General features: G+C 42.2%; 1 protein-coding gene across 1 annotated transcript in view; it reads right to left on the minus strand.

Moving 5' to 3' along the window:
- TXNL1 (thioredoxin-like 1) overlaps positions 1 to 5,200 on the minus strand; it is a 27,668-nt gene extending 22,468 nt beyond the window's left edge. The window contains exon 1 of the mRNA XM_004683928.2: positions 4,872 to 5,200. Within this exon, the coding sequence (XP_004683985.1) occupies positions 4,872 to 4,969 (98 nt within the window). The 5' untranslated portion in view covers positions 4,970 to 5,200. The remainder of the gene's footprint in view (positions 1 to 4,871) is intronic.
- Between the last annotated feature and the right edge of the window lie 10,337 nt (positions 5,201 to 15,537).

Raw genomic sequence — 15,537 nt, forward strand, 5'->3', positions numbered from 1 at the left:
CCTCAGCAGTGTACTTCGTCAATCTGCCTGTTCTGCTCCCCACTCTGTCTCTGGTGAATCCTCTCACCCTCCGCATCTCTGGCCTGTACCCCAGTTCGGTATGAATAAATAAATAAATCTTTAAAAAAAAAAAATCTGGAGGGCATAACTTTAAAACAGATAATTTCTAGACGTGTTATATTTACTAACGGCAGACACATTCACGATGGTCCTACCTAATAACACAAAATAATTAGCACTCAATGAACATGTACTATGTTGTGCAAGTTACAAAACCCTTAAGATTTACAATATTAAGCATTATAACTCCTCATTTTAACAGGAGCAATTAAGAACAGAGCTAGAATTTGGTTTAAAAACTGAACTTTAACTGCTATTCCCAAACCCCAAGTGACCTAAACAGTGTTTTTGTTGTTTCAAAATTAAATGCCAAGATTAAAATTATTTATATGTTCTTAAAAGTAATTTAAAGATATTATATACTGCAATGTTCCATTTTTTCCAAACCAGGCAAAACTATTCTATCGGGCCAAAATTCAAGAGTGATGAAAAGCCTGAGGGAGACCAGCGGAGGGTGACTCTGGAGTGCTGGTTATTTTTGAACCACATATTGGTTGAACAGGTATAATCACTGAAAAATTATCCAACTAAATATTTAATTTGTGCCTTTTTTATGCATAAAAAGACTGTATTTCAATTCAAAAGTTTACTAAAAACAAAAAACCAACTATATGTTCTCTAGGACCCAATCATCCTAGTTACCTTATAGCTATTTATCTCACACTAATGTTACCTGCCTGGTTCCAAAGAACTACTGGGTCTGTTATGGCCTCTATATTGTCAATTTCCTTTAGTCAGCAATTTTGCAATATGTAAATTTATATATATTTAATATTATTTGGACAAGCCACCATAACCTTTAGACCACAATCCTAATATATACTGATACTCTTCTAGGGTAAAACAACTGAACAACTCCAAAGACAGTTTTGCTTTAGAAAAACTGAAAAAATGGTAAACATGCACACAAAAGTGATACCTGACAAATCCGAGATAAAAATCATTTCTACTGTTTTATGTGCTGATTTTATTGTTATCACTGGGTATACTGTAACTCAGTTGTGGTATGCAAAAGAACTAAGATTAAACCCATAATTTAAGTGATATACAAGTACCTGGCCCCAATGGATCAAAATCTCTAGTTAAGAGCTAAAATTATAGAATTCTTAGATGAAACACAGGAAGTCTTCATGACTTTGGGATTGGCAATGACTTCTGGGATATGACAACAAAAGTATACAACAGAAATCTGACCGGTCCAACTCAAAAATGGGCAAAACACACAATGCTGCAAGACAAATGGCCAATAAACAGAGAAAAAAAAGTTTTATATCATTAGTCATTTAGGAAATGTAAACCAAAATCATCAGAAGCCACTTCAAAATCATTAGGATGTCTATCAATCAAAATAAAAATGTCAAGTATATGGAAAAATAGGAATTCATACGCATTGCTGGCATACACATTGCTGGTGGGAATGCAAAATGATACATTCACTATAGAAAACAATTTGTAGTTTCTCAAAAAGGTTAAATACTGAACTGATAATCCAGGAGTTCTACTCCTAGGTAAATATCCAAAAGAACTAAAAACAGGTATTCTGAGAAATTCCTGTGTACCAACGTTCATAGCCATATTCTATATAATAGTCAAAGGTGGAAACAACCCAAATGTCTATTAAGTAGATAAATAATGGTATATATACACAATACATTGGTGTATTAGAATAACAAGGAAGAAAAGTCTAACACATGTTACAACATGGATGAGCCTTGAAAACATGCTTACTTTACTGAGGGGCCCTGCCTGGTGGCACAAGGAAATAGGCCGCAATGCTATAAACTCGCTGCAGATGCTTCAGTGCAAGCTCGAGTCCCCACACCGGAGGTGATCCATGTGGTGCAGCAGACCTCTCCTGACCCGCCCCTGCTCCCCTCAGCCCTGTACCTCATCAATCTGCCTATTCTACCCACAACTCAGTCTCTGGTGAATCCTTTACCGCCCTAGCACCTCTGGCCTGTACCCCAGTTCTGTATGCATAAATAAATAAATCTTAAAAAGAAAACTTTTTTTTCAGTAATGCTTACTGAAATAAATCAGGAACAAAAGGACTATTCCATGATTTTATTTACACGAGATATCAGGAACAGGAAAATTCATCCCAACAAAGTAGAAGTTACTAGGGTGGGGAGTGGAGAATCATGAGAATTCATTACTAAAGGGTAGAATTTGTATCTGAAATGATGACAAAATTCTAGGAAAGAATGGTAATGGCTACAAAACACTATGATCGTACTTAATGTCATTAAATTATTCATGTTAAAATGGTAAATTGTATGTTACAAATATTTCACTAAAATTATTTTTAAAAAAAATCACCAGGTTACTAGAGATTCTTAAATATGTTAGTTTTAGGAAAAACAACAGACTAAATGGACAAGCCACAAAAAGTAGAGAATAAAGAATAAGGCCTAAAGTCGGATAAGAAAGGACTTAAACAAAGAAATGCTGAAGATGTTACATTCTTGGCCTAAAATGGATGATCAACTTTGATGTAAGTGTTTTCTTACATGATTTTAATGGATATAGTAGTGCGTGTTACATTTATGGCCATATATGTTGATATGGGTCACGCTGGCATAGAGTTCATACGGGAATGGATTCATGGACAAATGTTAAAGTAACTTTAAAGTTCAATATAAGCTTATCGGATTTATAAATGTTACCTAAAAGTGTTTTCAACTTGAATGTTTTCCAAATTGAAGCATGTCATTTATTTGCTCTGTTTTTATCAAAAAAAAAGTTCACTCCATCAAAAATACCCTTTTTAAAGTAAATAGTACTGCAAACAAAAATTAAAAGTGATCTAAAAACTAGATTCATTAAAATCATGTCTTCCCAGACCCTCCCTGGTGGCACAGCAGGTTAAAGCACAGCTCTAAGAAGCTAAAGCCACTTCAAGCATAACATGGTGCGACAGACCTCTCCTGACCTGCCAGCTGCTCCCCTCAGCAGTGTACTTGGCCTCAGAGTGTACCCACTCTGTCTCTGGTGAAGCTTCTCACCGTCACCTGCACCTCTGGCCTGTACCCCAGTTCTGTACGTATAAAGCTTTTTTTTTTTTAAAGATTTATTTATGCATACAGAACTGGGGTACAGGTCAAATGTGCAGGGTGGTGAGAGGGTTCACCAGAGACAGAGTGGGGAGCAGAACAGGCAGACAGATGAAGTACACTGCTGAAGGCAGCAGCTGTCCAGCCAGGAAAGTTCTGCTGTACCATGTGGGTCTCCTCCAGGGCAGGGATCAAACTTGAACTGAAGCAGCTGAGAATAGCTTGTGCTGCATCCTAACTCATTGCACCACCAGGAAGGGCCTAAAGAAATCTTTTTTTTAAAAAATCATGTCTTCCCTTTCTCAACTTTGGCCTAAGTACTTAACAAATGTATAGATATCTGCCCATGTTAGGAACAGACACTACAAAATGTGCTGAAACTGGGAAGACACACAAAGAATTTTGACACTCTTTTAGACATGCCTTTATATATGGAATCATTATCCCACGCAATTTAGCAGCTCTGGGAAGTATACATTTTAAATTGGCTCTCTATAAACACCATATAAAATGTATTGCCCCTTTTCAATTCCATGATATCAACCAAAAAACAATCCTAACCTTTTTGCATCTACATCGGTATCTCTTCCTCACCTACAATGATCTAATCCTAATGGCACCTCTTATCTACTCAACATTTACTTAACCATATTCAGGAAATTACATTTTTTTGCCGAGATTCAAAAACTGTTCTGCTTACTTAGACAACAAAATGTGTCAAAAATACCTATAGATTTCTTCAAGTTAGTAGAGTAAGTGTAAACCAGGGAATCAAGGTAAGTCAAGTGGAGATCTCTAAATCTTCTAATTCGGCACTGATCCGGGGGGATCAATAAGTAAATTCACTAAATAGTTGGCTCTGAATGTCCTCTTCCAGCCTGTCTTACACAGGAACACTGCACACTCAAAATGAAAGATCCACAAGCTCTGCGACCTATGTTGAGATATACCAAAGACAATTAATATCTTTCAAGATCCCTCACCTCTTAAGGCAAAAATGATACTTTTGTGATCAGACAAATCTGGCCACCTGTCTATACTGTTTATACCTACTATAATTTGCGTGATCAGATGCAATTACATACACGGGGGAGTCTAAGCTACAAAGTTACTAATCAAACTAGTGCAAAAGCGTTAAAACTGAAAGGTATAATGACCCAACATTTAATTTAAATTGCAACGGCGGACGCATACTGGGTGGATACCCCACTTAAACCTTCCAAAGATTTTGCAGAAATGCAAGTGGTGAAGAGAATCGACGTGTTCGGCAATTTAAGATTTTAGAGTTTCTAAGATGCAAGTGACAGCTGGATCTCCGGAAAGAAGGGGACTAGCAACGCAAGCAGAGGCGGCTGTGGGAGACTCCACCGACTGGAAGGACTCAAAGCGGGAGACTCCGCCGACTGGAAGGACTCAAAGCGGGCCTCGCCAAACGCAGAGCCCACCTAAAGATTCAAATGGGGCAGGCGGGTATCTCCGGGACTGGGGAACGCGACGGCCCGGCTTCCTTGCCCGCCGGAAACTCCCCTTGCACAGAGAAGCGCCCACACCCAAGAGCTGAGGCCTAACGCTGGCAGCCGGCTGGGGCTGGGGCACCGGACATTTAGGGGCAGGAGGCGGCCAGAGTCGGGATCCAGAAAGAGCCAAAGAAAAGCACTGACGGACAGACGGGGCCACAAGGCTGCGATCGGGCCTCACCCACGCATGGTGAACTTGACCACGGCGAGCCGGGAGCCCGCGCCGCTCAGCTCCGGCTGAAAATCCGGGTCGCTCCCGACCGGCTTCACTCCCACCATTCTCAGAGAGCCCGGCAGAGCGACCGCGACGCCACCGGCTTGAAATCGAGAGGAGAAGCTCCGAAGGGGGCACTTTCAGGAAGGCCCAGGCCTGGACAGGGGAGGTGGCGACCGCCGCGGCTTCTCCGGGGCTCTCCGTGCCGAGTCACGCCAGGGAGCGGAGCGGCCGAGGGGGCGGGTTTGCGACGGGGGAGGGGAGCAGTGCCGAAGGGTAGGCATGCGACACCCAGAAGCCACCGCGCAGCCAGGTTGCCCGCGCTAGCACACTGCGTCATTTCCGCGCCGCCCGTTTGGGTCCCGCCGCCCAATCCTACACCGCGACTCCGACCACGCCCCCGGCTGAGGAGCCTACGCCAGTCGAGCGGCGCAGGCGCAGAGGTACAGTGAGACTCAAAAATTCACGTATTCTTCCGCGCTCTCCAGACAAGGCTTTTACCGGCCAGTTTCTTGGGGTGGGAAAGTGGAAAGAGAACCGTTCTTGCCTGTAGGGCGTATGGCTGCTGCCTAAGGTCTTAAGAGCATCACCCCCGACCGGAAAGTATTTTGAGACTGTCCTTTCCCACCTTCCCTGTTGGTAACTGCAGAAGACTAAGTTAAACTAGGAAAATACGCGTTCTCCGTGCAGTGCAGCAAATAAGGCGCATCTTAACTGAGATGCCCTTTGTCCTACATTTGGGAAGATCTTTTGTCTCTCATATGTATTAGGGAAGCAATCTAACGCTAGGCATGTTCTTTGGGATAATCAGATTAGGTGGAATTTTGGATTTAGTTGGGGAGATGAAACTGAACTCAGATCATGACTAGCTAAAGAATTGGTATGTTAGCTTGAAGGCAACGGAGTCATGATTGCAGAGCCATTTTGTGATTACATATGTCTAAGCTGAAGTAGATACTTTAAAAAGTTTTTTTTTTTTAAAGATTTATTTGTGCATACAGAACTGGGGTACAGGCCAGAGGTGCAAGGGCTGTGAGAGGTTTCACCAGAGACAGAGTGGGGAGCAGAACAGGCTGACTGACAAGTACACTGCTGAGGGGAGCAACGGGCAGGACAGGAGAGGTCTGCCGCGCCATGTGGATCACCTCCAGGGCTGGGGATCGAACTAATGCTGCAGAGTCTTTAGCTTCTTAGTGCTGTTCTTTGACCCTCTGCGCCACAAGGGAGGGCCCCCCCAAAAGGATTTTTTTAATAACAGTTTATTTTTACATCATTTTGTACATTTTTTCCCCATTTCAATTGTAAACCCTGTGGGTTTCCCATCACCAAGTTATCCGTGTGCCATCACCATAATCCCGTGCACTTCCCTCCCCACCCCACCCCCGTTTTTTATCCCATTCCCCACTTGACCCCCACAAAATGTCTCTGGTATATGGCTGTTCATTATTCTTGTTATTTTCTCGCCTGGTCCATTATATTCCTGCTATGAGTGAAACCATCCCGTATTTTTCTTTCTGGCTTATCTCCATCCAAGTTGCTGCAAAAGACATGTGTTTCTCTTTTTTGGTTGCTGAGTAATATTCCATTGTATATATGTACCACATCTTTTTAATCCAATCATCTACTTTTGGTCATTTGGGCTGCTTCCATGTTTTTCCAATTGTAAATAAAGCAGCAATAAACATGGGAGTGCAGTTATCTTTTTTCAAGCATCGTTTTTGTGTCCAAAAAGGATTTTTTTTAAAGAGCTGGGGTGCAGGCCAAATAGTGGTGTGAGAGGGTTCACAGTGGGGAGCAGCACCAGGAAGCTAGCTACAGCTGCTTCAGCACAAGTTAGATCCCCATCCAGGGAGCTGACCCATGGTGCAGCAGACTTCTCATGACCCACCGACTGCTCCCCTCAGCAGTGGTCTATCTGCCTGTTCTGCTCCCTGAAAGAATTGAACACAGGGTGAAAGAAAGGTTGAAAGGAGTCTTTAGGATAATAAGGAGTGTCCTTTATTGCAACTCCCAGGCGAGGTTCACAGATCTACATTGGGGTCCAAGAAGTCACACACGGTGTGACTTCTAGGCTACGTAAGTTTTACAGGTTAGGGAAGGGGTGTAGAAGTTTTTCTGTTAGGTGAGTAAGCATAGTTGTTTGTTTGCAACTACTGATCTGTATCTAGCTCTTATAGGTGCATCCGGGCTTGCAGGAGTTTCAGGAGCCACAATGTCCAGTTTTTGTTTTTCTGTTTCAAAGCATGAGGTTATGACTAGAATGTCCCTGGGCACTGGAGGACCCATAGCCACACACTCCCCACTCTGCCCCTGCTGAATCCTGTTATCACCCATTCACCCATGCACTTCTGGCCTCTCTATATGCATAAATAAATAAAGTAAAAAAAAAAAGGAAAAAAACTGCCGTTTTTCTCTTCCCCTATTCCTACTCGTCAGAGGCTAGTGATGTAGCAGATCTGCTCCCCTTCCATATAGTAAAACTTTCCTACCGCAGCTCAATCCTTGATTTTTGGCCTACATTTTCTCTTTGAAGACAGCCTCCCTTTCTTACTCTCCTAAACCTTGTTTACAGGTTTGTTAATGTTCCCCTTTACTAAATGGTCCTCAATTAATCATGCTGGATGTGTCACCTTTTCACTGGTGTTTCCTTTACTAATATGAAAATGTTTAAAGGGATAAAACATGAGCACTGAGAGATAACTATAGCAAACTGCAGGGAAGTATTTGAGAGTTGTCTACCTTGAGGTCATAGATGATACACAAAGTAGATGAGTTTGTCAGAAAAGCACAGATACAAAGGAAGTTTGAGGAGAACCACAAGGAGGAAGTAAAATGAGAAAGAAGAAAGAATTAGCAAAATAAGAGAAAGGATGAACAGCACAAAAGGCAAGGATAGAGGCCAAAAGAATGAGGATTGAAAAAAACTTAAGAAACATCTTTGGGCCCTCCCTGGTGGCGCAGCGGGTTAAAGCACAGCACTAAGAAGCTAAAGCCACTTCCGCATGAGTTCGATTCCCGCCTGCCCCGGAGGTGACCACATGGCACAGCAGACCTCTCCTGACCCGGCGCTGGTCCCCTCAGCAGTATACTTCATCTATCTGCCTGTTCTGCTCCCCACTCTGTCTCTGGTGAAGCCTCTCGCCGCCCCTGAGCCTCTGGCCTCTACCCCAGTTCTGTATGCACAAATAAATCTTAAAAAATAAATAAAGATCTCTGTAAAAAAAAAAAAAAAAAGGAAATATCTTTATCTTTGATGGTGACATAGGTGGAAGTGGGGGGGGCAAATTTGGAGTGTGGGGAGGGTCATTCACAGGAGTAGTGCACTCCCTTCAGTAATGAAGACAGAATCAACTTTTGCCTCAGTGCCTTGGAGAAAGCAAGATGGGACACCAGCAGCTCTACTAGAGCCATCTGAGAAAACTTGGCCAGGGTTCTCTCTTGCCTGTTTGCTCACAGTGGCAGGGTCTGCTCGGGAAATATCACCTCGGTATGAGCTGCCAGTGGTTTGCTCAGTATGAGAAAGATAGAAGCTTCGTTAAGGTAGACTCAGTGAACTCCCTTCAGCTGGTCATCTGAGACATCTGCCTTAACGGGCAAACAATGCCAGCTGTTTGTACATTAAAAAAAAAAAAAGACTGGAATCAGCTAAACCATAGTCACAACACATTCCCGGGGCCTCTAGCATGCTAATTCCTCAGAAGTTAGAGATAATTCCTACATGTTCGGGGCCTCTAGCATGCTAATTCCTCAGAAGTTAGAGATAATTCCTACATGTTCGGGGCCTCTAGCATGCTAATTCCTCAGAAGTTAGAGATAATTCCTACATGTTCGTGTCCTTGGAGATAGGCACTTTTTTTTGTTTGTTTGTTTAACATAATGACAGATTCCACTCCAGCTAAACAGGAAAGGCATTTGTTACAGGATAATGAGTACTATGGATAGATCATTTGTAAGACTTCCAGGTGGGACATGGAATTAAATTTTACTCTGAATAGCCAAAAACAAAATAACCTTGGGAAAAATGCCCACATCTTGGAACTAGGCCAATAAAAATGAAACCCCCTGGCTGCCATCAATCACTGCTTAGCCCAGCTGAGAGGGTGTGTCTCCTAGGGTTGCAGATAAAATTCTGATTTCAAGGCATTCTGGGAAGTAAAACCATTTTGTTTTCTAGTACAAGTAAGCAAATTAGAAGTGTGTTGGATTGCGAGTTGAATGACCGTATCTGCCACAACCCCTTCTCATTTCATGAGTGTTCTCATGAAAATAATACTCTTTCTTCAAACCACAGTCATTTCCAGGAGTTTGGACTGAAATTTAGAGGGAGAGAGGAAATAATTAACCCACTGATTTTTTTTTTTTGACGTGGTGGTAAAATATACATAACATAAAAATATTTGCTGTGTTAAGCATCCAATTCAGTGGTATAAATGGCACCACTACTATGTGTTTCCAGCATTTTCTTATTATTCCAAACAAATTCTGTACCCATTAAACAATAAGTCACTGGTCTCCCCTTTCTTCTAGGTCCCTTTAACTGCTAATATTGCTGTAAACATTGAAGTACAAGAATCTCTTTGCGTCTCTGCTTTCAATTCTTTTGGGTATTTACCTAGGAGTGGAGCTGTTAGATTATATGGTAATTATGTGTTTAGTTTTTTGAGGAACTGCCAAGCTGTTTCCCACACCACTGCATAATTTTACATCATTTTATGTACCCAGCAGCAATACATAAGGGTTCTGGTTTCTACACGTTGTTTCCAGCATTTATTTTCATTTTTTCTTTGAACAGTAACCATTGAGTGGATGTGAAGGAGTAGCTCATTGTAGTTTTGAGATGCATTTCCCCAAGACTGAAGACATAGACCATGTGTTCATGTGTTAAGGATCACTGTTTTGTTCATTAGTTTGTTTTGTTTTTGAGACAGATCTATTCAGGTCCTTTGTCCATTTTTTAGCTTGTTTTTGTCATTGTTGTAGGAGTTCATTATATGTTCTGGATTTAATCTCTTGTCAGATACATAATTTACAAAAACTTTCTCCCATTCTGGGGGTTGTCTTTTCAATTTATTATTTTTAAAAAAGATTTATTTTATTTATTTATGGATACTAGAACTGGGGTACAAGCCAGAGGAGCAGGGTATAAGAGGATTCACCAGAGACAGAGTGGGGGAGCAGAGTAGGCGGATCTACTGAAATAAACTGCTGAAAGGAGCAATGGGTGAGACAAGAGAAGTCTGCTGTGCCATGTGCGTGAGTCAGCTTGCTAGAGGGGGATCAAACTCATGCCACAGAGGCTAGTGGTAGCTTGATGCACAGGTACTTAACCCCTGCGCCACCAGGAAGGCCTCTTTTCGCTTTCTTGATAGTGTTTTTTTGGAGCACAAGAGATTTGGATTTGATTAATTCTAATTTGCTGGTTTTCCCCCCCTTTCATTATCTGTGCTTATGGTATCATATCCAGGAAGTCACTGCCAAGTTCACTGTCTAAGGTTTTTCCCTTATATTTTCATTAATTTTAACTTAGTTTTTTTATTCCATTGTCTACTATTTTTACCAATTATCTTCAGCATTTCAAAATATTCCCACATTATGTAAATTTTCCAGTTCTGTTACATTTGTCATTTGTTGGGGAAGTATTATGCAATAACCATGCAATCTCTGCTGTTGGATTGTTAAAAGGAAAAGATGCATTTCTGATTTTTGAGAAACAAATTGTTATTGTTATTCTACAAAAAACCCATCAATTCTTCTGAGTTCTTGAAATAACTGAATTTGCATTTTCAGAAACCCAAAGACATGTTTTTGAATTATCTAAACCATATATGCTCCCCTCCATTAATTTATCAAAATTACATTCACCTTACATTCTACCTACAAATGTCCTGCAGTTGAGCAGCCTTTCGTTACCTGCAGAACTTCTTTAACTCTGATTATCAACTGGATAATTTATTTATGACCACTTTCGTATGGTAGGCTTTGCCTTCTCGTTACATTGTTTGGACAAACTACGAAGCTGATGTGATACAAGTGTAATAGGAAATCCTGCTTCATAATTTCCTATGAAACTTGAAAATCTAATGCCATTTCCCACAGTTAGCTGTAGGTGGCGCAAAATCTTTTTGGTCAGAGGGGCGTGAGTTTTTCCCTTATCAAATGAGGGGAATGTTTTATTTGACAAACATCAAATGATCTTAAAATATTCCCTTCCAGTTACCATTGGTCTGATTAACACTACGTTCTTTAGCCTTGGACAGTGGTTAGTTTCTTGGAGGAGAGCAATTCCTGAAGATCTGGAGAGACCTATCACTTTCATAACTCTCCTGACATATCCTGAGAAATTTGCTGACAATCCTGAGATCATTCTGAGTGTTTCCCAGAGATGTAAAATAGGGTTCTTTCCTGAAACTTATGTCTGAGGTTCAGATGCCCCAAACTGATAGAGTTTCTGTTCAAGGGGCCAACCATTTAGGGAAATATTTCAGACATTTCGGTTTGTGAAATAAAAACCCATCTTTGATTTTTTTACAGATTTTTTGGAATGAGCCCTTTAAACAGGTACATTGAACTGTGTTTATGAAAACATAGCAACCTATATTATCACTTAATCACTTGAAAAAGAGAGTTTGTTTTTGTTGTGGCTGTCTAATTGACATCTGGTTAAAAAGTAAAATAAGGAAAAAATAATTATAGTAGAGGCTTTTACTCTAACCCAACCTGTCTCCTAGGCTTGTCCTGGACTGCACGAGTTCACACACACATACACACCACACACCACATATCCGCACCGATCAGATGGTCCTTGCAGCGAAGTCAGTATGCTCCTGGGATCAAGAACTGAAGGCATTCGGTGAAAATAATAGGCATAGCATTTGTGTCATTTCTCTGCGGGGGGTGGGGAGGGGGTGGGGAAAACTATCATAAATTTCTCTCTTAGTGCACAGCTCTTTCTTAGCAAAATAGAAAGTAGGCATATCTGTGACAAGCAAAGATGTATTCTACAGTTTTGTTTGGCAAAGGAGAATGATGGGCCATTTTATACCAAATTAGGATCTCTTAAATGTCTTGGCCTTGGGTGGAAAAATAAAATTGAACATTTGAGTTAAAAAAAAAAAAAGGTATGTTAGCTGCTTCTGTATAATAAGGAAGTAGTTAGTGTGTAATGGGGCACCCAAGGACCCCGAACTTAAGGGGTGCACGAACTACAGGGATTTTGCCATCCACCACATAAAGACAAAGGAGGCAGATTTTTAGTGTGAATAATCTTTAACAGAATTAATGTACATGGAGAAGGAAATGAAGAAAGGATATCCCCAAAATAGTTTGCCAATAAAAATCCCTAAGTTGTGCATGCCCTTGGGCAAATGCCCAGCAAAATGGGGTCAGCCCAAAATGGGACCACTGAGGCCCAGAAGCTTGGCAACGTCTAAGACACCTTCTGATGGGGAACTGTGGGAAAAGCGCTTGAAGCAGGTCCCAAAGAACTGGGGCAGAAGGTGATGCCATAGCAGGGAAATGGCTGCCATTTTCAGCCTCTCCAGATGTTTCTCACACATGTGTCTCTTTCACGTCCCCTACATGTCTCTCCTCCATGCGTGTCGTCCAAGTCCCCTTCCCAGAAATGGTTCATTGCTTTGTGCTGCTCTGCCTTTCAGGGAGATGCATTCTATAGCAGTTGTTTACTCAATGTTAAAAATCACTATTTCTAGGCCCTCCCTGGTGGCACAGTGGTTAAAGCACAGCACTATGACACTGTCTGTGTCTGCAGCCACTGCAGCATGAGTTCGATCCCCAGCCAGGGAGCTGACCCACATGGCACAGCAGACCTCTCCTGACCTGCCTGCTGCTCCCCTCAGCAGTGTGCTTTGTTGATCTGCCTGTTCTGCTCCCCACTCTGTCTCTGGTAAATCTTCTTCCCCCCAACCCCACCCCATACCTCTGGCCAGTTCTTGTATGCATAAATAAATAAATCTTAATAAATAAATAAAAGCCACTATTTCCCACCAAAAGCCACAGTAAGATTTAAAAAATAAAGTCAGATCTATCACAACTGGCAAAAAAGTAGCAAAGCACATGGCTTCTCAGACTGTGTTGTCCTCTCGGAAGGTGTACTGTGTTCCCCCAACCAGAGTGACTTCACCACAGAACCAGGTCTTTGCATTATCTGCAGGCCCAACCAGCAGTGAGTCCAACATCACTGGATACTAACTATAGGACGCTTTCTACCATGATGAATTAAAACCAGGACAAGTAATAGAAAGCACTATTTCAGAAAACAGAAATGAAGTTAAAGTTCTTATAGCAGGTCCCCAAGCACCTACATAATCCCAAACACCATTATCATATAAAAAATGTTAATAATAGTTCATTAATATCACAAATATCTACTCACTATTACATCCTATTTTTGTTTAATTTCATAACTTGTTTGAATCAATATCAAGTTAGATATATATATCGCATTGGCTGACATGTCTCTAGCCGCTCATTAAAACGTGGATAAATCTAAGTTCCTATTTTTCCATATTTGCATTGGAAAAAATTCAGATGGGCAGAAAAGTTGTGAAAGAAGAAGAAAAAGAAGCAGGAGGTGGTGACATTGATGGCAATGGAAGAGCAGGAAGAGGGGGAGGAAAAAGCATAGTTCAGTGAGAAGAGAAAGCCTTCTGCTAGTCTTCAACTGGGAGACTTGCCAGGAAGCGTATGCTTTTGCCTAATTTTGCACTGCTCAAGTATTCACCAGAGGCAGCCCCTAGAATAGGTAACCTCAGCTGCAACTGAGGTGACCCTAAGAAAGCTAAGAGCACTGAGCCAACAGCTACGTACAGAAATGAGAAGAATTCTTTTTTAATTTTTTCTGGAAGGGAAATCAGATCAAACACTACCGTGTCTCTCATAGTCCACTATTTGTAACTTTCTCTCTCCAGCTTTGGGGAACATGTCCAGGGTTTGGTTGGGTATGTCATCCCCATGGGAAACAGAAGAAGGTTAATAGGACAAACAACAGCCCTTGTTGCTGCAGCTGAAAACAGGAAACTGGCATCTATCACTTCCTCCTTTGCTATCCTGATTTCCCTGTGCTGATTTTTGTAGTTTGGTGAAGAGCCCCCAAATCTTCATTGGTGAGTTTGAGTCACCACAGCCTTATCACATTACTCCTGAGAAGGCGTCAGTATAAAATATGAAGAAAAGAGAACTATTTCTAGAAAAAGACATCCTGTTACTTGGAAAGAAATGGCTTGATTTAATGGAAGTCATGAGTTAGGAAAAACAGAAGTCTCACCAGTTGACTTTGATGTCATGTGAGAGGGCACAGAGGGAAACTCTTTAAGAGTCTGAATTACACAAAACCATGTAAGGAACAATTATTAAACTACTCTCCTGGAAGGCCAAGTGTGAGGACTCCTAATATTAATGTGAAGCCCCTAACAATGACATGACTTTTAGGGGAGGGGGCCCAGGAAAGAAGGGACAGATTGGTAAAGTTCCAGGCACTGTTGGAAGGATACATCCTGTCTGAAGGAGCTGTTTCTACCCTGTTCTACTTCCCTCCTTCACCGCCCTCCTCCCCCAGCCCATCCAATAGGATTTTGCGACTCAATGTGTCTAAAAATCATCAGCAAAGAGCATTACCTGGGAGCGCATTGTGTTAGAAATGGTGAAATGGCTCAGCCTACTCCAGAGGTAGTGGAGCAGAAACCTTGTTCCCACAAGCTTCTAGGTGACTTGTGTCCTCAGTGACTTTTGAGGATGGCAATAGAATTCTAACTTGTTCTGTAAAGCTACGAGATTATGAGTACAAACAAAACCATGGCATGAAACATCTTGGCTCTCTTTTTAAACAGAAGTGACCATTGCTCCAGTTTTCTCCTTAGCTAACATTCATTCATTCAGCAAATATTTGTCAGGAAGATAGGCAGGCAGAAGTAATCACCATCACCGGGTTTATGGAATACCCACGAGATTATTGTGCCTGTTTTCGATGACAAGGAAATTGAGGACAATGAAGAAGAGCTACCTACTGGGGTGGCACTGTGCAGGGGAGGAACTGGGAGGCGAATACACCCCTCGCTGAATGTAGAACTCAAGCTCGCTCCCACTTGCCGCCCATAGGGAGAGTGAACATTCATTTTCTCTTTGCCACAGGAATGTTGCCCAACCTTGGACTTCTGGTTGAGTAGCAGAGTTCCCCAGCCTGCCCCTCTGTGTCGTGGTAACAGTAAAGTTTGGGGGTCAGAGGTAAACAGTAACCAAATTCCCGAGCTAAAATGTTCCGGGCGATTGCACCGAGTCGCGGAGGCAGACGAGTCCACTAGCAACACCCAGGTCACGTAGACCTGCCCTTTCATCTTCGCCTTGTCTTGGTCCTCCCAGCAGGGGCATTAGAGACGAGAAGACAACCTAGACAATACTTCCCACAACCAAAATGACGGCCGGCACGTCTTGCCCACACTGGGCGTCGGCCGCTCTGCGGATCCATAGCAACGCGGCTAGCTCCGCCCGCGCCAGCCTCGGTCCAGCGAGTATGAAGCTATGAGCTTTTCCCGCCCCCTCATTTTTGCGACAGTTGCAGCGAAAGTCACGGCAGTTGAGGCTGGTGTCAGCTGATTTACTGCAGCGGCGGCGGCGGCGG

This window comes from Condylura cristata, unplaced genomic scaffold (assembly GCF_000260355.1).
Source record: "Condylura cristata isolate star-nosed mole 26May11 unplaced genomic scaffold, ConCri1.0 scaffold00016, whole genome shotgun sequence".
Lineage (NCBI taxonomy): Eukaryota > Metazoa > Chordata > Mammalia > Eulipotyphla > Talpidae > Condylura > Condylura cristata.